The sequence below is a fragment of the Strix uralensis genome, chromosome Z, assembly GCF_047716275.1.
Source record: "Strix uralensis isolate ZFMK-TIS-50842 chromosome Z, bStrUra1, whole genome shotgun sequence".
In the NCBI taxonomy this organism is placed as follows: Eukaryota; Metazoa; Chordata; class Aves; order Strigiformes; family Strigidae; genus Strix; species Strix uralensis.
In genome coordinates this window covers 66,537,364-66,559,624 of record NC_134012.1, presented here as the reverse complement: position 1 = coordinate 66,559,624, position 22,261 = coordinate 66,537,364, and the positions used below count along the sequence as shown (strand labels likewise).

Sequence of the window (22,261 nt, the reverse complement as noted above, 5' to 3'; positions counted from 1 at the left end):
CATGTTGCTAGCCATTCCTGTGGCATTCCCCTTTCTTTTGGCCTTTAGAGCATCTAAAATTTCTTCAAAAATTTCCTTTTAACATCACTAGGAAGAATGATTCTGTGGATCTTGGTTTTACATATAGTGCTCAAGACAAATGTCAGGTTTGCATTTTTCCTTTTGCTCTTCTACACAGACACAAGTATTCAAATCATACCAAGATCCAAAAGCTGAAATGTATCTGGCAGTATTTTCAAAAGAGTTCAAAACTGAGAAATTCCCATTTAAGTAGATAAATGATTTGTTTCATTTTCCAATCTCTCATCATGTGTTCAGTTACTCTGGTATTCTGGAGAGCTGGTTGTGTGGGATTATCTCCTATCATTACCTGCAGTGTTTTATCGTGTAGGTAACCTGCATGGAGGCTCAGCATGGTGGAAGGAAATAGCCAGATTTTGAAAAGTGTTCAGAATCCAAATGTTGCCTGAGAGAATAATAGGAGGACTAAAACCAACAGAAGACAACTGAACTTTTGGGGTTTGTTTTAGTTGTCTAAGCAGGAGCAGTATACATTTTGAAGCCTAGCTTATATGGTTTATACCAAAGGCTTTAGAAAATCTGACCTGCTGCTGATAAACCTGAGCTTGGTTACAATCTCAAATGCTAGGGGAGAAGGCTTTTGGAAATAATATAATTTGTCTTGCATTATTGCCCTGCCTTGACCATTATGCTACAAAAAAGCAAGTCTGAGGCCAAGGCAGTGGGTGTTATTTTTGTGGCTTCTACTGACCGAGCTGTTGTCACAATTTTGCATAGTAAATTGTACACATGTGCTTACTGGCAAGCACGCTTAATACTCTCCTGTACTCAGACTTTTTAAAGGCTTTGGGACTTCCTAGATAAAAAAAGAAAGAGAAAAAAAAACAACCACTCATGGAATTTCAGCTGAAAGCATGTAGTTGTGTGATAATATTTTGCAGGTTTCCTGTTTAATTTGTTCAATGTGTAGAGCTTCCATGCAGATTAGCTATACAATCAAATACTGAGGGTGAGAAGATTGCTGTGCTTTGCCAAACTCACTGAAGTCCAGAGAGAAGAAGTTATCTCCAGTCATACATTATCAGTGAGCCTTTTGCAGAGAGAATATGGAAATGTGTATTCCTTATCTGTAGTGATATTACACAGGCCAGCAGACATACATTTCTGAAAAAATTGCTAACAAAATAACAGATATTCAAGTCATCTTAATAAGCAGGGATCTAACACCTTGCATGCTTTTGCCTGTTAAAAACCTTCCAACAGTGCAGGACTTTTGCTGACACAAGTGCTGCACTGCTTTGTGAGGGCTTGTCACAGCAAGACAGCCCTCTCTTGCTGTGATTGCCCCTGTTGCTTTCTTAGAAAGTCTGTCAAACTACTTTCTTAGAAAGTCTCTCAAACCAGGGGGGCTCACAGAGAGAGGTCCTGGGAGTGTGAAGAGCCTGGGGTTAAATACGGATGCCTTTCTGTGTGTCTAATTGACTCTTAAAATGTGAGGCCCTTCTGGGTTTAATCACAAGGAATACAGATAAAGTGGATCCCACTGCACCTTTCATTCAAGCAGCACCGCTTTCAGGGTGCTTCCACACTTAGTTTCTGCTGTTTCTCTTCGGCATGTGTCTGTTTTCTTTGCTACCTGGCCCCTGTCATTCTGTGACAGAATGGCATGGGTAAGGGCTCTGCTGCCACCGTACCAGAGCTGCTCACAACAGCACTGCCCAAAACGTGACCCAGAGGAAATGCTGCGAGGCTCCCTTCCACCTTCACAGAACACTTTGACCAAGTCATCCTTTCCCAGATGCCACCTCAACCTCCATCCATGTGTAGGAGATGCAGAAAGTGTTTTTCTTGCCCCTTCTCCCTCATTCCTGCCCACAGCAGCAAGCCTCACACGGAGCGGTGGGCAGAAGCCTCACCAGTGGCAGGAGCGGTGTTGTGTGACAAGCGTGGCAAGAAGCCAAGATGGCAGGAGATGACATGGGTACAAAGGGGGAAAGGGGAGGGAGGTGTCAGGAGGACAAATGTATAGTTATCATTTTTGACTCCTTTAAAAGCATCTTTGCCCCTCAGACAAGGTCCTGTCTTACCAGCACCAGAGAAATTGGCACAGACTGTGATGAAAGTCAACTACCTCTTGCAACAGTGGAATCTGTAGCTGATCTTGGTCCAAGCACACAATGGTGTAGTTTTATCAGCATGAGCTTTCTCATATGCCTGGCAGGTCTGATTAACTTTTGCAAAACTGCAGCTGAAAGGAAGCAAACATAGTGTAAATGAAAAGGAGGGAAAAACAATAAAGGAAGAAACAATCTCTTTTCTGTCATGTTTGTGAACAGCCTTTACTGCTTTCCCTGGAGAGTCTGCATGCTTGGACAGCAAGTTACTGTGAATTAGTGAGGGTCACTGCCATTGATTAAATCTTCTGTTATGTTTCCTGGTAACTCCTGAATTATGGCAAGAGTTGAGCATATTAATTTAACATTTTTTTTTCGTTGACAGTTCTGATGGAGAAAAAAATCTGCAAGTCATTTTGAGCAGATAATATTGAATTAAAATAAAATTCAGGAATAAAATGGCATCTCCCTTTTATTCCCAGTTTCAGACTGCTACATCGACAGGAATGTCAATAACCAGTTGAAGTCTTAAGCACAAAAATTTTGATCCTTGCAATTTAGGTTATTGCCTTCATTTATGCAAGATAGGGACTAGGACTATAATAAGTGAAATATGGTGAAATAAGGAATATTGCCTTTTTATTTCATGCATCTGCAGCTCCTTTTCTTACATAGTGACAAAAGACTATAACCTTAACTCTTTAATGACAGAATAAAACTGTAAGCACAAATCTCAGTAGTAAGGCTGTTAATTAACACTATTTTTGTTGGAAAATGTAAAGATTGATATTTTTCAAAAATTCTTTCTCACTTTTGGGTAAATGCCTGAATATTTACATGTTTGCTTATGTAAATGTATGTATATATACAAATAAACACACACTCATAAAGGTATGTATTTTTGAACATACTGGTTTCAGAATGGTGTGTGGGCCTTTGTTTTTCAGAAAGCAAAAATTGTTTCAGTAGCATTTTGGGAATGCACTGGAATTTCCAAAATTATCGGGGGGGCAGGAGGGGGTGGGGACAACGGACAGGATGGAAAATGGAAACCAACATATAAGAAGACATTCTGGGGGAGATTTCTTTCTGGTCATGAAATCTGGGCCTTACCTGATCCATCCCAGTGCCATCCTGACACACGTGCCTGCTCTGTGTGTAAAACCTTCATGGATGCCCTCCCCAGGGAAGGTCTCCCTCTCAGACTTTTTGCTGATGTCTGGCCTAAGACTTCCTGCCAGGGACTTGTTTTCCACACCAGCAGAGAGACATGGAAAAAGTTGTCACCTTCCTCTTAATCAGAAGCTCTTTAATTATTGAAGTCTTCTCTTCCCTATCCTGTCTTCTACTGGTGGCCCAGCAGACACCACTTCATTTGCTTGTTCACTGCAGACCACATTTTCCCAACCACCATTGTTTATGCTGCTCTGCTCTGGGCTCAGTTTCCAGGGAAATCAGACTTTCCCTGGGCTTTGCTGGGATCAGGAAGCTTGCCTCATGTGTGGGACAGGCCATGCTCTGTCTGCAACAGGCAACTGCTTATCGGGCATGTGTGTATCCAGTTCTTTATACACACCTGTCATAATTACAGCCATGATGGTGCTGCTTGGTTTTTGTTTGATTTGAATAATAATTAAGGGCAATTGATGTCACCAAGTCTCCACAAACAGACAAGCAACAGATATCAAAACGTAATCAAACATGTTCCAGTTTGTTAAAACATTCTCTTGTACGGGACCATATTGGATACCTGTTGGTGTCCTGATGAACACTCCTAATCCGCATGTTACAGAGAATCTTTTGGCCATGCTGGCCATTTGTTTCCTTGGACACTATTACAGCTGTTCAGGAAATAAAACACACTACAGCGAGAGGTGCTGAATGGGAATACTGGCTCTCCAGAGGTGCAGACCAACAACAGGGTGCAACTGAGCCAGGATGGACTCACAGGCTATCACCCATCAGGTGACCAGCTGTAGCTCCCCTTATTAGCCCTCCCCAGTTCTGTGGTAAAGGTGTTATCTTAAGCTCCAGGGGAAGTAAAGTTAAACTAGGTGTTTTACCTTACTGTGGGATAGAAGATGGTTTGCAGTTAACCCAGGGAGTCAAACAAAGAGTAGTGTCTCACAGAGTCACTGCATCTTCTTGTGAAGCCTGGGCTCAAAAATCAGTTACTAGTTTGGAATATTAGAGGTCTTTAACTTAGAAATCTCTAAATGGTTTGAGATTTACTCACACAAGAAACACTATTGCTACAACACAGTAGAAATTGAGATGCATCAACTAGAGCCCTTCAGTGAGTGGGAGCCATTGGCTGAACCTTTTCAATGCAATGTCCCCTTCTGGATCCAAAATACCCTTAATTGATATTGATTCTCTTGATGGGCTTCCAAGTCCATCTTGCCTCAGGGAAATGATATGGCCAAGCTGAGGTTTGAGGTAGGTGTATAATGTGGGTTATAAAGGCTGCAGCAAAAGACTCTCACTTGGATTAGGGAAGCTGTCGAGCTTATATTTATGCTTTTTGCTTCCTGTCGCATTAGTTGTACCTGGAGCCTTTGGATAGCCCCTGACTTATAGCAGTTGAAATAAATAGATCAGCAAGATGCCCTCCCTTTCCCTTTCTGTATTACCTACCAAAGCTGTCTGCTGCAGCATGCTGTCTTGTGTGTAGGTGCACATGATCAATTAAGTGTTGTTAGTGCTTCATACCATATTCAAAAGCAGTACTTCGGTTCTTGCTAAGGCTGTATATGGCTTGCAGGTTGTAAGACCCACATAGGAGGACTCCAAAGGGCCAAACTAGGCTGTCATTAAATCACAGAATCACAGAATCATTCAGGTTGGAAAAGACCCTTGGGATCATCGAGTCCAACCATCAGCCCTACTCTACAAAGTTCTCCCCTACACCATATCCCCCAACATCACGTCCAAATGACGCTTAAACACATCCAGGGATGGTGACTCCACCACCTCCCTGGGCAGCCTATTCCACTCTCTGACCACTCTTTCTGTGAAAATTTTTTTCCTAATGTGCAGTCTAAACCTCCCCTGTTGCAGTTTAAAGCCATTCCCTCTTGTTCTATGGCTAATTACCTGTGAGAAGAGACCAGCACCAACCTCTCTACAATGTCCTTTCAGGTAGCTATAGAGAGTGATGAGGTCTCCCCTCAGCCTTCTCTTCCTCAAACTGAACAGTCTCAGCTCCTTCAATCGCTCCTCATAGGATTTATTCTCCAGGCCCTTCACCATCTTAGTTGCCCTCCTCTGCACTCGCTCCAGCACCTCGATATCTCTCTCGTATTGAGGTGCCCAAAACTGGACACAATACTCCAGGAGTGGCCCCACCAGTGCAGAGTACGGGGGAACTATCACCTCCCTACTTCTGCTGGTCACACTATTTCTAATACAGGCCAGGATGCCGTTGGCTTTCTTGGCCACCTGGGCACACTGTGGCTCATGTTCAGCTGCTTGTAGAACCTCCAGATCCTTTCACTTTACACATGATACATGTAACACACAAATGGTCCTTATATTTCAGGTTTTGGTGTAGAAGCATCACTAGTCTGGCTGGGGTTTTGCTCTCTGTGGCTTGCCTAGTTCAACTTGACTTAGCACTGTTTTCCCTTCTGAGAATGGCCTAATGACCAGCACGTTCTTTTATTTCTTTAGCGGTGCCTCCCAAATTGAAGGAAATGAAAAACCAAGAGGCTGCTGTGGGTCAGAAGCTAGTGCTAAGGTGTGAAACCACTTCAGAGTACCCTGCACTCAGATTCAAATGGTTAAAGAATGGAAAGGAAATAACAAAAAAAAACAGACCGGAAAATATCAAGATTCCCAAAAAACAAAAGTAAGTACGGAGATGTATCTCACAAGCAGGTCTGGGAGGGATGGGGAAAGTTGTTCACTAGAACACAAGCATTGAAATTGTTAATTGCAGTATCACAAAGCTAAAAGCTGTGTTACAGAGGAAGAAAATTTAAGGAAATAGACACTAACATATGGATGAAGTGGTAATATGGTATAAATATTTCATGAATAATTTTCTCTTTTCAATTTCTATTTATTTTCTGATGGTCAAAGGCTATCATTTTAACCAGTAAACCTTGGAGACAGGCCATTTTTAAGCTACTGACAAGAACAGAGGTACCTTATTTTTATTGTCTAAAATCGAAGAACATTTAAAATCATCGAAGCAATGTAGATTTGGAAATACTTTTGAGATTTGCTTTGCAAGCAGTCTAGTCCTTAAGAAGGGCTGAATGCTGTCTGCATTAGCTTTGAATGCCTTATGCAAGTTTGCAGTAGTCATTTACCAGAGGCATTCCTGCACATGCAGAACAAAGCATGGGTCTAGCAGATGTCGTCCTCCTGGCTGGGGAAAACTGTCCCCTGTGACTGATGACCAGTGCCAAAAGATGGTCTGATGCCTTGTTTTTGTGGGGAAGGAGAGGAAGCCACACAATGTATTTTCTGCATTGAGACAGAAGACTTTTGTTCTTTGGTCTCTACCTTGTGTTTAGGTTAAGAAGTTTCCATTGCGGATGCTCATCCATCAAAGGAAACTATGCAAATCTGTTTGAACACAGCCCTTCAACTCTCACTTCTGCTCTCAGTAGGCAGAGCTACCATCTGCTGCACTGGGCCATGCCTTCCCATTGTATGAGACACAGAGGATTTGGGGTGGGCTCTGCAAGAGATCTTTACTTCCAGGGTGTCAGGTGCCCCCATACTTTTTGTCAGGTGTCACATCCTTAGGCAAAACAGCACCCAAAATCAAACAGGTGCTTGACTTTTCAGAGTTATTCAGGTTGAAAACCAGACATCCTGCCCTCTCTTTCAGTTTCTTGTACCCCAGCCTGGGGCATAAGGTGAAACAAGGCGAGGGAGCAAAGCACCATCACTGCAGCCGCCGTGCCATGGTCGCACAGACGGCAAGAAGGAACCTGTGATGTCTCCTTCCAGCATTTGTGAAATGGAGCTGTTCCAGGTGGCAGATAGCCTGGCAAATTGTCTGGACCCATTTGCAGGGCCATATGTCTCCTTCAGAGTTGTATTTTCAGTCTATTCTGTAAAGAAAATGTTCAGGTCAGAGCCTGGCCCTCAGCTTCCCCAGCAGCACAGTGAGGCCTGTGAGGGGCAAACAGTATTTTCTCCTCTTAGATTTTGGTTGATGCTGATTGACCAAACTCACGGGAGCCAGGATTTCACCTTTGGCGGCTGGGCTTTGTCAGTTCAGTATTGAATCAGTAACTGCCTTCTGCCAGCTCCCTTCTTCCTCTTTTTTTTTTTTTCACCACAAACTTTGAGGAGCTGGCAGGAGGGAAACTAGCTAATAGCTATTGATTAGAGCATGCATGTGGAACGTGTGAGACTATTTTTCAGGTTGATGTGCCAAAATATGTTTAAAATTCCCCAGAAGATACATAATAAAAAAAATAAAATTGGGCCTTTTTCTGGAAAATTGAAATCTGAAGTCCTGTTTCCCCACCATAAGTGGGCGGAGTGTAGGCTTTGACCTGGATTTTACACTTCTGTGTGCTACCCCAGCCACAAGGGTATTACTCATCTTTGGAATTTCTTTCTTCTATTATCTGTTTTAAAACAGAAATATCAGTGTGGAACAGAGAAGCCCTTCCATTTAGAGATGTGAAAGTCACTAGATGTAGAGTACAAAAAGGGGAAAGACGAGGGATGTCTGCTGATAAAGAAGGATTTTCCTTGCCTTTCTTCTTTGAGATTCTAGTCTGGGGACACATCAGTGCTTTGCCACTTCTTTTGCTGTTCATGTGTGCTTCCAAGACTGAGTAGATGTGAACAGCTTAAGAGGAGATGGATTTTATTTTGATGAAAAATGGGACAGGCACATGTTCTAAAGCTAAGTGGGGAAAAATGCAGTGCAAATGAATGCATAAAATGATATGCAGATTGCAGTAAGCAAAGCTACATTAAAAAGATCCCATCACAAATGAAAGAAATATCAATGATTAAGGAGATTTTTCCCCCCCTTATTTTCTGTGGGTTTTTTTCATGACAACACATTGATAAATGTTTGTCATGTTCGTATACTGCCATATTATTACAACAAGCATTTTAGTGTGATTTTTTTACTATTACCAAGTGTGGGAAACATCAACTAGGGAAACTAGAGTATTGTTGAGCTGTCTGGGATTAATGTCTATTTTAAAGGTCAAATGGCTACATAAAAAATAGGCTACTGAAGAGCCATTAGCATGCAGGGTACTGCAGTCTTATTGATTCCTTCATTCCAAGCACTTTCCTCATATTTATAAAAAACCTCACAAAGTTTGTAAGTAGTTCCCAGTGACCAGAAGTGACTTTTGGTAATGTCATATTGTGCAATAAATCACTTTTCCCATTGTGTGATGGCAGAATAAAGCCTGTCCATTGTTGGGAGAAAAAGAAATGTTTCTGAGTTCTGGATATTTAGCTTTAGGTATTTTAACAAATTGCAAAGATGTCTGGCAGAATGATGAAGTGTCTAGATTATAAATTTAAAATTAAGACCTAAGCTTGGCACTTGGAGTAGGCATGGAAAAGATAACACTGCAGCTTCATGTTTATTTGGTGCATTTGGCCAGTGTCAATACTACTGGTTTGAAGGATTTGCAGAAGTGGAGCAGACACTAACTGTGTTCTAGTTTGTTAAGAGTTTAGAACAGTGTGTGGCAATGCAGACTTCCTCAAAGCTTAACCTTCTGAAGACTGCATGTAAAATGAACTTTGGGGATCAGTCCTCTAAGCTCCCTAGGATAATTTCAGGGTGGTTGAGTCAGAGAGCACAGAGCCCTGACATGCCATGGCATGACAGTACAACAGGTGAATCACTAAATGACTGTGCCTGTTCCCATTACACTGGAAACTCAAGAGAAACTGAATGAGTTTAAATTTTAATGAAAGGCATTTCAAGCACTCACCTTCTACCTCAAATTTGTCACAGAGTAAGAGCGTGCAGTCAGTGAGTTTCTGATGCTCTAGCTGATGCGTGATTGATTGATTTGTGTGTCCAAGCTCTAAGTTGTTCCTTTGTGTCAATGGAGATACAGAAAAAATCAGGCAGCTGACAAGGGCTTTTCACCTGCTAACTTTCCCATGCCTGTCTGCTTGTACTGGTAACATTTCATTTTCCTTCTTTGATTTCAAACCCAGTTGAAGCCTGCACATTTTTGTTTTGAGTAGTGTGCTGTACAGAGTCAGGCTCTCTTCATTCCATAAATATAGACTCTTTTATCAGGGTTGGGTTTTTTGGTCAGAGGGAAGTTGTTTGCCACTTCACCTAGCTGATGGCTTTGGTTGCAACAGTGCATGAGAAAACTTTGTGTGCAAGTGCCTTGTACCTTGGGCTTCATCCAAGCTTAGCCTGGATATTTGCCCGCAGACAGGCAATTCTGGATGACAGATGGAGACTGGAAGCAAAATGAATTCAAGCAGTCAGATAAGGTGGCTGGGACTGCACTCTGCAGATGCATTTCCTTCCCTTTCATGAATACAAGCTCAGCAGTGTCACAGTGGCAATGAGCTAAAGATATAGCAAAAGCAAATCTTATAGAGAGAGTCATTTTTTTGTGGAGCATGGTATAGGTTGAGAAAAGGACAAGCATTTGAATACAAAATTCCTTGTCAGGGACTTTAAGTGAGTGTTGTTGGAGTACTGTATTCCTAGGGAGCTGTTTTATTCACAGTCATTAATAAGTCATCTTCTGCTCTGACTGTTTTGAATTCTGTCCTGGTACATCTCGATAATATTCTTACGGCTATAAAAATTCATATTATTTCTCCTCTCTCAGAGAGAAAACTCCTTACAGAGTTTTTCTAAAAACAAGAGTAAATTTGGCTTGTTAGAAGTAGATTTATTAGAAATATGGTTGCTTCACCTATTTTAATATAATCTTAAAATCATAAAAGGAAGACACAATTCCTCACCTTTTCCCATAGGTATCATGTAAAACAAAGAATAAAAATAAATGTGCAGAGCAAAGAGTTTCTTCTAAAAGTCAAGAGTGCCACAAAGGTAGTTTGCATCGATATTACTTAGTATCATATGGAGAGGAAAAGAGACTGCAGCAGACATACAGCGAGTGCCCAAATAAAAGTGATACGGCTGCAGCTGTGCTTCTTGCTTGTCACTGGGTTATGTTACAGTGAGTCCCTAAAAAACCTGAGTGTGTTTACATTGCCTTTTGAAGCATCCTGAGGCAACAGCCTGCCCTCCATCTAGACAAATGTCTACAAGCATGGTTGAAAGATAACCTGTGCAATATTGCATGTCCACGCAAGCTGTTGGGTGCTGCAGATTACTGCCAGACATTTGTGGGCAGGCCCTCAACAGGCTGTTGCAAAGTCAGGTGTGTAGATGGCTGGCAAGAAGATTAAAGAGCAGGTCATTTTTCCTGTGGTACAAGCATAGCTGTTAGTCAGGTGCAGAATTCCCACGCAAAGAGATGGTAGCTTTCACCTTCTGGGTACTTCTGTTAGTGTCTCAACTGCATTTTTCTCATATATTCATGGTTGCCACCAGCTAGAGTCTGTTCTTGTATGCCATCTGAAATGCAGCCGAGTTAATTCAGCACTGGGAACTGGGCTCCTAACATTGCCTGAGAAGGAAGCCCAAATAGTCAGCTATTCAGTTGTTTACCATTTGAACAAACCCGAGCAAATTGCTAATCCTAGTTTGGCTTCTCCTCCTTCTTGCAATCCTGGTGGCCTCAAGAAAGCAGACCTCTTTCATGACATGAGGGGAAACTCTTGTAATGTGGGTTTCTAGCACAGCTGGGGTTCACCTAGCACACAGCTTTCATCCCATGGCAGCCACAGTGCTGACTCCTTAAGTGGTAGGACCTTCATATAGAGACAAGGAAGGCTGAGCTGACAGTAAGCAGATGTTTGATAGCAGATGCAATAGTTTACTCTGCTGGAGGGAGGAATAGCTCACAAGTATTGGTTGGAAGGTGGCATTGAACATTTTGGTTGCTCCAGAAGCCCCCCTGCTACACAGACTTGTTTCTGGTCTGAACCCAGCCCTGCTCACTGGTTCACAGAAGGGGTAACCAGTTGTCATCTCTGCATGGAGAGTTAGGAGACATGGCTGCCCAGAAGCAAAGCAGCTCCCCAAATGTTGCTTAGCTCAGCAGTCATCACTAGACATGCTGGTGACTATGAGCTTTTAGGGTGAAGAACCCCCTGCCTCCTGGGATCAGTCTTTCCTGTTGGGGTAGGCCGATTTAGGGAATCCACACTCATGCACTCCACTAAATAACTATTCTGTAGATAAATGAACAGGCTTTGCCACAGGCAAAATCTTTCCTGAAGCACTTCTTTTAAACAGAAACCGGGAACAGTAATAATATGTGTATTTTCCCCTAGCTAGTCATTCTCCACAATCTAGGTAATGGGATTACTGCCATCGCATGAGTTGGGGACCCCTTGAATGACACCAGAACATGTTCCTGCCAAATTAATGGGCAGGCAGGAGTTCTGCATTTTAAAATCTAATCTTAAAACCTTGCAGACTGATTAAATTACATCTCTGAGCCAGGAACAAAACATAGCTTCATGCAAATTGTGCTCCTGCCCATAATTTTTTGTTAGTGCTGGAGAATGATTTACTATTGGTGTTTCAGAGGTTGTTAAAGAGAGTGGTGTGTCCTAATCTCATGATTATTTAGTCAGATGTTGGAAACTACAGTGTTTATCCAGAACTCTGTCACTGGCAATATGAACCTATAGGAAAGGGTTATCTATTTTAATATTACACACATCTCTGTGGCATCTGGATAGCCAACAATTCAGCTGAGAGGGGAAGGTTGCTTTTCAGATTTCCTTTAAGAACAAAGACTCTTCTCAAGCAGAAAAGCATGAACAAGTGTCTTCATTTGAGTTCATTAATATGCGTGTTTTCCAGAAGCCTTTAAGAGAGATATTTTTTTATTCTCCTCCCTTCTTTCAAACCTGGATAGTGTTAATCTGTCAGTAAGAATGGAAGACAAGACTCTTTGCTGAAAAGAAAAAAAGAGTGCATTAGCTGATGCAGTGACTGTTACTCAGTACAGGATGTTTACATGTTTTTTCTGATTTCACAGGAAATACTCTGAGCTTCACATTTACAGAGCCACGTTGGCTGACGCTGGGGAATATGCATGCAGAGTGAGCAGCAAACTAGGGAATGACAGTACTAAAGCCAGTGTTATCATCACAGACACCAATGGTAAGGCCGACTCTTTATTTTACTATCATGTTCAGAAAGACCATCTATTAGAGCTGCCACCAGAACAAAAGGGTCTGGAGGAGAGGAAAGCTTTGCAAGTGAAGTGGAAGTGGAAACACTGAAATCTGTTAGGTGTACTAAGAAAATTAATCAGACCTGGCTCATCTGCTGTGTAGTTGAGATGTTCAGTTTTCCTTACCCAGACAAATAGGATGCCTCCTACGGATCTCAGGAGAGATCAGCATTTTCCGTGAGACACTTTCCAACACCAAGTCTAAGACACAGTCTGAATAGTCAAGATAAGAAGAGGATGAAGGGAATGGAATTTTATTCTAATTCCCATAGTATACGAGAGTACCAGAGGCACTGTAGGCCTGTGGGGAAGCTTTCATTTAATATAAAACATGCCCTAGTCTGAACTTCTAAACCAGCAGGCCTCTCTTTCTCTTTAAGTAATATTTGTATGGGGCTGATTGCCACCATTTTTATTTTCACAGATGTTTATAGGTTTTTCTTTTGATTTCTAAAATAATAAAAGCAAAGGCATGAATTAATTTAAAGGCATATTATTCAAAGGCATGAATTTAATTCAGGTACTTTAATTCAGGTATTGTGATTTGAACTTATTTCTTGAGAAGCAGAGCTTCTTATGAGGCAGATAACATTCAGACTTACCCAGATGATTTAAAATTATTATAGATTGCTATTTTTGCAGGGCTTCTTTCCATTTCATTTACAGGAAGTTCCAATTGCTTCTGATGGAATTTCGTGAGCGTTTCTATTGTACACAAATGTTTCAACAATACTCTTTCTCCCTGTGAGTGCATTGGAGGCTGCAGTTCAGCTGAAATCTTGTTTCTTAGATTTTTTAATTCAGCTCCGATAATTCAAACTCCAGTGTCCAGCCGGTTGTGAAGTATCAAACAAACATGCCTTCATTAGCAAACAAAGCAGAAGTTCTGCATGTATCTGAGATGGGTGTAAAGATGTTGTAATGGGAATTTATGAGGGTTGCCTTTCTGTTTCACATTATCCTCTGAAACAGGAGATAGGCATTTAAATAGGTAGAAAACCAAATGTAAACCTTTGCCAGTGGGATTTTTCTTTGGCTATCTGATGTTTTGTGGTCACGCAGCCATTGCTCGACTGTATTCATTTTGTGTATTTGCTATTCTATTTCATCAACTAAAGAATCTTAGGTGCTAAGATTTCATACTAGCTGTATGGTATTACAATCACGATCAGATGTCAGGAGACTGATATAAAAGATCAAGTGTTATTTACCAGAATGTTATTAGGAGGAAAAATGGGTAGGTGTTTCTGTGCGGCTTTGTAAATGCTCTTGGTTTCCATGAATACAAATTTTGGTTGCTCATTAGCTGCTTACATGGAAAGCTCCTATACTGTTTCCAAGACACTGGAGTTTCCAAAACTCAGCTGTAGGCGCTGTGCCTGGGAAGTGATACAGATAAATGCAAAAAAAAATTGTTTGGCCTTCCACTATTACTTTCTTAGACAAGGAATGTTGTCATGGCTGACAAGTGGATGTGGAACCTCATTCCTATGCTTCTTGACATGGATTTTTCAACTTCCTTTTGGGCTGTGCTGGATGACAGCAAAACACCCCTGCTATGGGAAGACGGGAGCTAGGTTTTCAATGAAAACATTTTCAGGCAAACCCTGTTAATGTGCATTTATAACTGATACATTAGAATCTGTCTAATCTTGTTGTGAAATGTAAGTTGTTTAAAACATGGCCGTGCATGCAAACTCCCTTGAATGCGGGACAAACTTGGATCCAATCTAAACCTAGCAGCTGGCTCTTGTCTGTAAAGATCTGAACTGGAAACTCAGTGATATCTGAACTGGAACATCTCAGTGATACTTGATAATCTAGAATCAGGCATGGCACCATTCATTGGTTGAGTAAATCAATCGTGCATATTAGGTTGCTACACATACATCTGAGTCCCCTCTGCTTACTGTTGCTTATAAATTACCAGTAAACTTTTTCCTTATTTTCTTCTTAACGATGGAATTTTCCACCTGGATTTGAGGAACAGCATGAGCAGCATCTGGCGACTTAAGAGCAATGGATCCCTAAGGGCTCGGAGGGCAACATCTGCTTTGCAAACAGGGACAGACCTCCTGCATGGGTGACCTTCTCACCCTTCCTTCCCCCACATTCCCTGACCTCTTCCCCTTGCTAGCTTAATGACAGATTTGGGATCCAAACTCGGTAATGAGCCCTGAAGGGCAGTCATTACTCAGGTCCTATATATCTGTGAGGTCCTGCACTATTTGTAAGAAAGGGAGAGTTTAAAAAAAAAAAAAAAAAGAAAAGAAACAAACCACAACACAGTATGTTTAGCTCTTATTTGTTATTTCCTGCTAATGGGCTTTTGGAGAAGACCTTGGGGTCCAGTGCAACCCAGAAGCCCCTGTAGAAAACTGAGATGTAGATATCTGGGAGGGCTGAACCTCTCTGGGTAGGTAGGGAGGTTGTTTCCTTCCACCTACAGCAAATAGGGTAACAATGGGGTAAAAAATGGTGCATCAGAGGGCCCGACTTTCTTATGGTCATCCTGACCTGCTCTGCTATGTGAATCATAATTTTAGTTATGACTTTTAACTTAATGACCTCACCTGGCCATGTTTATTATGTGTGCCCTGCTATCCACAAACTTGATCCTCCTTTCCCTTTATGCTGGGTGCTTTAAGACCAAGGGTAAGATAAGGTGATGGCATTTCTGGGCATGGGTTTATTTTTCTTTCCACCAAGAGATTAGTTACTGCTTTTCAGTATAAAAATCTTGGTTTTAATTCCCTAGAATTTTGTCAAACTTTAACTATTTTAATTGAAATTTTTTTTGTTGGTGTATGCCACAAAAGAAAACTCTAGAGCCAGACCAAAGGTCTATCTAGCGTGATCCCTTGTCTCTAACATCAAATAGCAATGGGCATTAGGAAAAAACACACGAAGACCAAGGCAACTATGTTGGGTTTTTTGCCCGAGAACAGGAAAAGCCACTCTTTTGCCACTAAGGTCACATGTCTGAAAATTGCTATTTTCAATTCCATGCTCCAAAGCATAAAAAACCCCCAGTATTTCTCAATAAAAGAATTGTAAAAATGTCTTTGTTGTTTTCGGTGAATAAAGAGCTTTATTTTTCCCTGATCTCATTCCCAGAAAAGGTAAAATCTTCTGTCTTAAACAGTAATATCCAATGCAATAGTAATTTGTGTCCTTCTTGTTGTTACTGTTATTATTGCTGTTACTTAAAACTGCCAGATTTGCTCTTGTGCAAGTTTTTGCTACACATAAACACACACAAAATATATTAATCTACATAGTCTTTTAAATTTTCTCATTTTTATTGAAAGAAACATAAAGCCTTGTCTATAGAGCCATACATGTGGATTAAAAATGCAACAAATATAAAAACAGGTAGACAAACACTATTTTTTACTAGTCTTAATAGCAACCAGTGGGAGCTATTCTGCTTTCTTTAAAATTTATAATGAGTATAACTTGCCGACATGATATGAGATGCCTCTTATTTTCATTCACTCCTATTCATGTATGCTCCCCTAAGAAAGATTGTAATTGAGGTCAGAATAGAGGCATGAAATTCTCCTGGAGTTGTATAGATACTGCACAGGTTTGCTAATGCAATAATAACTGCTTTTTTCTATCCTAATTTCTCACTTTAGCCAGGCAAAATTCTTGGAGTGAATTTTTCCAGGAAGTTTCTCATGAACATAAGACTTTACTAGGCTTAATAAATAACACTGAGAGAATACTTCATACCACAGCCAAAGCTTTCAATTTCACATTTGAAAACTTGCTCACAAAACCCCTCATTTAGACAACTAAGTAAGTGCTTGTTTTCTAAAGTGTTCACATGCCACAGCTCCAGCTGAATGTGGTGTCAGTCTTTTCCATTAAAACCTGTTGACCTAAATCTTTTGCCTCACTAAGGATGTTTGCAGTGCTGAGCATAACTCAGGGTGCAAAAGGGTGGATTCCTGCAGAGATATTTCAGAAGTTAGAAGTTTGTGGTGCTGCATAACTGCTGGGTTGTGTGCAGGGTATTGTGTGAGCACTCATCCTGCATGTCTGTGCAAAGTGAGTAGATGTAGTTTGAGTCATCAGTGGGAGTCGCTGGAAGAACTTTGCCTGAGTTGAAGGGAACAAGAAGTGCTCAGGTGATCGGTTCATGTAACTCAACTGTAGGCAGAGGTAAGCCTTGGTAAATTCATTATCTATGCAGTCAATGGCCTGTGCAGGCTTCTGGTTCTGCATCCATAGGGCTTGCAGTGGTACTAACAGCTCCAAGTTACACATAGTTACAGATGACCTGGGGCCATAGTTTGTTTTTAACTGGCTGGAGTAATGGGTCAAATTCTGAACTGGTGCAAATCATCATGCCTGGTCCAATGTCATTGATTTGGGCCTCCACATAGAAAGAAATGTGCCCATCACTCACCTTGGCTCAGCAATTCTCCTAAGAGTAGCTTTGAACATTTCCTTGCAATTTGATGTATTTGAATTGAGGGTGGTGCTGTTTCAATCTGATTTGGGGTGGTAGTTTCTTGGAGGACCAGGGAAAAAGTTAAAAGCACAGTAGTTTTAAGAAACAAAAAGTCAGTTTATCCATTGGATCTTCCTTTGTCCTTGACCACATGTGCGTGCATGCCTCTGAGGCCTTACTCACCTTCAACACAATTGATCCCTATTCTGCCGTCTGTAGACCGAGTAACAGAGGTCTCAGATACTGCCCTTTTCTTCAGGTGTGTACTAGCTTGTGTCATTCTTCATATAATTCAGAATGTGTAGCCTGAATGAGGCTTAAGTCACAAGGCTTAAGTCCTGTATCACTGCCAGAAAGTAAACCTCAGGATGACAGAAAACTTGTTTGCAGCTCTAACTACCTGTGATGTTCATGGTGTCTGAATCCTCCTCAGAGCTCAGGTTGTTGTCTGTGTCAGGGTTGTCAGAGCTACGTTCAAGGCCTGAATCAAAACCCATGAGATTAACCAAGTCCTTCCAGTTTGCTCAAGCAGGCTTTTTCTGTCAGGCCTTTGGCAAGCTAACTGGGGGAAAAAAAAAAAGGCTGTGAGGGCATGCAGAGGGATTTTCACAACAGTAGCTCTAGGGCTGTTAGATGTTTGGTTATCACTGGAGAAAAGGCCTTTCCTGAGAAGGAGGACCTCCTACCTCCCTCGAGGCATTACAGCAGAGGTTGTTGTCCAGGCACTGAGTTGTCTCAGCAGCCCAAACAAAGCTTCCTACGTGGAAGGATGGATCAACATATCAAGCCCAGCAAGGTGGTACGTTGCTCTGAGTCCTGTGGGAATTGAAAGGGGCTCTTCTTCATCTTGCCAGAGGAGACAGCAGGAGATGGAGCTGGCCAGAGTACTAAGGAAAGGGGACTGAGAGACTGCAGGGATCTGTCCGTTAAAGTGTCACCAAACAAGGATCTCTTGTCCATCCTTCAATATTTTTACATAAGAAAACCCCAGGACAAACATATCCAGTTTCAGAAAACAGTACTTCACCAAAACTAAGTGCTCCTAGAAGCACCAGGAGACAGAAGTGGATGGAGCATCTGAGGTAGCTGTTCCTCATGGGGACTTAAACATGATGTCTCCATACCTTAGCAGACTGCAGCAGCAACTGCAAGTGTCATGACTGAAAAATGCTTCCAGCTCTTCCACTTTGGGCAAGTGCTGACAGCCCCCTACAATCAGCCTTTTTTCTCTCTTCCTCTTGTGTTCAGATGGCTTGTTGTGTGGATCCATGATAGCCTTCTTGAGTGGAGTAAAATGTCTCTCTTACTGTTGTGGTGTACTGTCCTCAGTATGCAATACACACAAATTTTGCGTCTTCCAAATGTTAGCATCCACTGTTAATGTTGCTAACATGAATGTCAGTAGCGGGTCTTGGTAATGTGTGACTTTGACACATGTTTTCCAAATGTATTTCTTGGCACATTTCAGGTGTGGGAGGCTCTAGCTGTATTTTCCACTGGCAGGGAAGCTTCCCACTGGCATTTGTACTGACAGAGCTGGACTGGGAAGGCAGCAGTAAGAAATGCTCCATCAAGCTCCACACAGACACTAAATAAAACATGTTTTCTTTAATGGTGAAAGAAGAATTTGCTCCAGTTATGCCACATCCTGAGCTACACAGCTGTCAGACCTGTTGTCTCCTGTTGTGACTGAGAAAGGTTAATTGCTCAGACAACCCAGCTGCACAATAGCAAACTGCCTCCATACCCAAAAAATGGTCCTGAAAGCTGCCTGGCTACAGGCTACTGTGTTCTAAGACCTAGTGCAAAGGTTTTGACCTTAAAAATTCTACTTATGATGCTCATTTCAATGCCACACATCACTGGCTATCAGGGAAATGCTGCTTAACATGTTCTCTCAGATTAGTGAGATGAAACTGGGACATATTGCCCAGGCAAACAAGATAATTGCCAAAGAAAACTGGACTAAAACAGCAAAAATACAAAAGAAGAGCTAGCAAGTAAGAAATTAAAATACAGGCTCAACATTGAGGTTTAATGAGAGGGATGTTGAAGGGAAGACAGTTGGACTGAGTTTTGTCTCTGGCCAAGTTTCTGTGGACAGTGAGCAGAGAGTCACCTGATTTGGAATCACAGAACAGAGTAAAAACATTCCTAAGTTGCCTTTTCCTAAATCTCTCATGCAGTTTTTTTCTAAATTCTTTTTGGTCAGCCTACCAGAGGATTCTTGGTGTGCCTTGAAGTTTCAGGACAAGACTTCTTCCCTGGCATTTGTGGCCCTTCTCCAGTTGTGGAGTTGAAACTTTTGCGGCTGTGTTGAACTGCATCACTATGAGGCTGAAAAGTGTTTTGAGAACTTGTAGAAGACCAAGTTTGTTGATGCATACAACTGAAGGGTGATTTGTTCACACCTAGGAAATTGCACACAGTTGTGGCTTGTGGGGTTAGTAGCACACAGGCAGATGGATGGTGTCATTGGAATGAGGTCTCTGTACAACTCTGTGAAGCCTAAACAAAGGCTTTCTGATTTTTGATTTCTCCCATCTGCATTCTGCAAGGCATTAGCAGGGATCTAAGCACAGCAACATCATCCACCATAACCATCAGCCAGTTCAACAAGTAGGTGCAAGAAGTCCATGGCTGTATGTCATTAGTAATATCATATATCTGTAGGACCAGTATGGAAGAGCAACTTTTCTCATCTCTTCAGCAAAGTACCTGCTTAATTTTCATCACAGGGCCCCCAACAGTCATCCCTTGAGGGACTGGGTTTGCATGTGTGATTTAGAAAATTTCCCTGCAGTGGCAAGTGACATTACTGGAGGTACTTACCAGCAATTCAAGTGATATGAAGAGGAACATGTCTTTGCAAAATTTAACTGCCTAGAAGCATAAGGAGTGAATACTCACACTGACGCCTTCCAGAAGCAGAGCCATCTGCATGATTTCTCCTGTTGCTGCTGATAGTTATTCCCAGAAGAGAATGAGAAATTGAACAACTGGCTTCTTTCAGAAGAAACAGGCTTATTTCTTCCGTTCTACTAGTAGACACCATCATTTTTCAATTTTTCCCAAAATGAAACATTTGCAAGATGGTGTCTGATTTGCAGCCTCTGCCCACTGAAGCAGAATTTGAGCTTGCTTCTTTGAGCACCTTTTTCCCATTTACCTCGTCCATTCTTGGAGCTGAATGCTGTTAGAGGATCATCTGACTCCACATTATAACTTCTTGTTGCCTCTTGTGTTTTCCAGAGAGCACCAGCAAGATACCAGTATCAACAGAAGGGACAAAAACTTCTTCACGTAAGTTGAATTAACAGAGTCTTTCTATCTCTTTATTTCCTCTTGAAACTGCTTCTGCAGCTCTGAAACTGCTCCCTCTTAGCAGAGAACAATTCACCTACATCCAGCATCTCAGTACCTGCATATCACCTCGAATACTGGAGCTACTTCAGGGACTGAGAAATGAACAAAGAAGGGGTTAAGCATACTTTTAATATCCTGGAGCTGTATTGAGGATGCTAACGTGGCCTGCAGTTGTCAGCCTGCAGCAGTGCAAGTGAAAAAATATTTGAGTTGTTAGGAACTGTGTCTAGAAAAAGCACTTTTTGCTTCTGTTCCTGTAAATCCTAGCAGCTGCATACAAATTTGCAGAGTGTGTAGATACATTGATGTTTCCTCCAGATAGTCTGTTGCTTAGACTGCTTTGTTCCTTAGGGCTCTAATTTCTGACATTTCTGCAGGGTCTGTGACAGGTAACTAACTCACTGTCAGTAGTTCAACCACTTCTGAAGCTGCCTTGGCACACTTAGAGCCTTCTCGAGATGGTTTCTTTTCAGGCTAGTGGAATTTTGCTTTCAGCATCCTGCCTGCAGTTACAGATTGCACACCTCCAGAGTTACTCCTGGAACTGACCCCAGTGAAAAGTCACTTTCATTATTTTAACTATTAAGAGTTACTTTATATACGGCTGCAATACAGGCAGTTGTCTCTACCGCTGAGTTTGGCTGAGGGAGCTGTGGATAGGCATGTGCAAGTCAAGCATCCCAAGGATTTACAAGATGCACATATCCTGCTTGGCAGAGAGGCTGGGGTCCTGCTAGCTTTTTTGAGAAAGCTGTGTCTGGCAAAGACAGGTTTTAGTGTGAGATGACAGTGTTTGTAGGCTAGATCAAGGAAAACAGTGTGATTGCCAGCTTTTGCATTTAGCATGCGTGCAGCCTTTCCTTTGATGAATCTGCGTGTGTGGCGACCTACTTCTGAAATCTTGGCACTACTGCCTAATAGAAGAGCCATTGGATGTGCCCATATTCTTTCATGTTCTCAGTGAGGCCTGTCACTGGTGCTTCACTGGATATGTGTGAGACCACATAGCTGATAGCAAGTGTCCTGTAACCATTGGAACCATTTTTGTTCAAAAGAGGTGACACGCTCATCACTGACTCTGCTGGGCTTGCCTTGTCTTTTCACTTGTGCAGCAAGAATGCAGTCCCTCCACCTCACTCCCTTCTTTCCCATGAACTAAATTCCTTGTTCTTGAGTGGTCTCTTTTCCTGCTTATGTCCCTTCCAGTGCCTGCTGTTACAGTACTGTTCTCCTCTTTTCTGCTATTGTACCACTGGAGAGGAGGAAGCTGAGATGTTCAAAAGGCTGGCTGCATTCCTAATGAATTGCTGCACTGTCAGATTTCATGCCACATGGCACATCACACTGTTGTCCTGAAGGAGATCAGAAAGCAGTATGTTCAGTGGCTGCTTGTTGAGGTCTTCTCATGGAGCTCTGAGTAGGTCTTTGCTATGTGGATGGAGCAGAGAACTGCTCAGTCCCAAATCCAGCCAGGTGCTGTTTTTCCCACTGTTCTCGCCCATCCCTGGGTCCAGACAGCTGACCAGTAGTGTCTAGAGTTTTGATCACTGCTGATTTTTTTCAGTCCTTGCAAGTGTAAGGAAGATATCAGTGTGTTGCTTCTTTAATTGAAGATATGCTACAGTGAGATGCTGGTATTTAAATCACCAGGAGCTAGGTCTCTTCAAGTTGTTTTTGCTACAGTTACTTTTTGGTGATAGGAGGATTATCAGAGCATTCTTAGATTTTAAGTGTGGTTTTACTCTGCCTAAAAACTGACTCTATTAGGCAACAGATTGATCTTTTCTGCCTGACATGACATGCTGTTAAATGTTTCACTACAGAGCATGCAATATGCCTGACCTGCTCCCTAGGATCCTCTGGCTGGTTGCTAGCCACCCTGATTTCCTTTATCCCTCTTCACAGAAACACATCATGTTGCCACCTTAGGCAAAGTGCTCTCTCTGCAAACCCTTCCAGCTGATGGTACTCATCAAGCACACTCTTGAATTCTTTATTCG

At 41.9% G+C, this 22,261-nt stretch overlaps 1 protein-coding gene across 2 annotated transcripts in view; it reads left to right on the top strand.

The window, feature by feature from the left end:
- The window catches only part of NRG1 (neuregulin 1), a 305,625-nt gene that overhangs the window by 145,991 nt on the left and 137,373 nt on the right, over positions 1–22,261 (top strand). For both annotated transcript variants that reach the window (XM_074856434.1, XM_074856433.1), the window contains exons 2-4: positions 5,808–5,985; positions 12,236–12,360; positions 20,148–20,198. In XM_074856434.1, coding sequence (XP_074712535.1) covers positions 5,831–5,985; positions 12,236–12,360; positions 20,148–20,198 — 331 coding nt within the window. In that variant the 5' untranslated portion in view covers positions 5,808–5,830. The remainder of the gene's footprint in view (positions 1–5,807; positions 5,986–12,235; positions 12,361–20,147; positions 20,199–22,261) is intronic.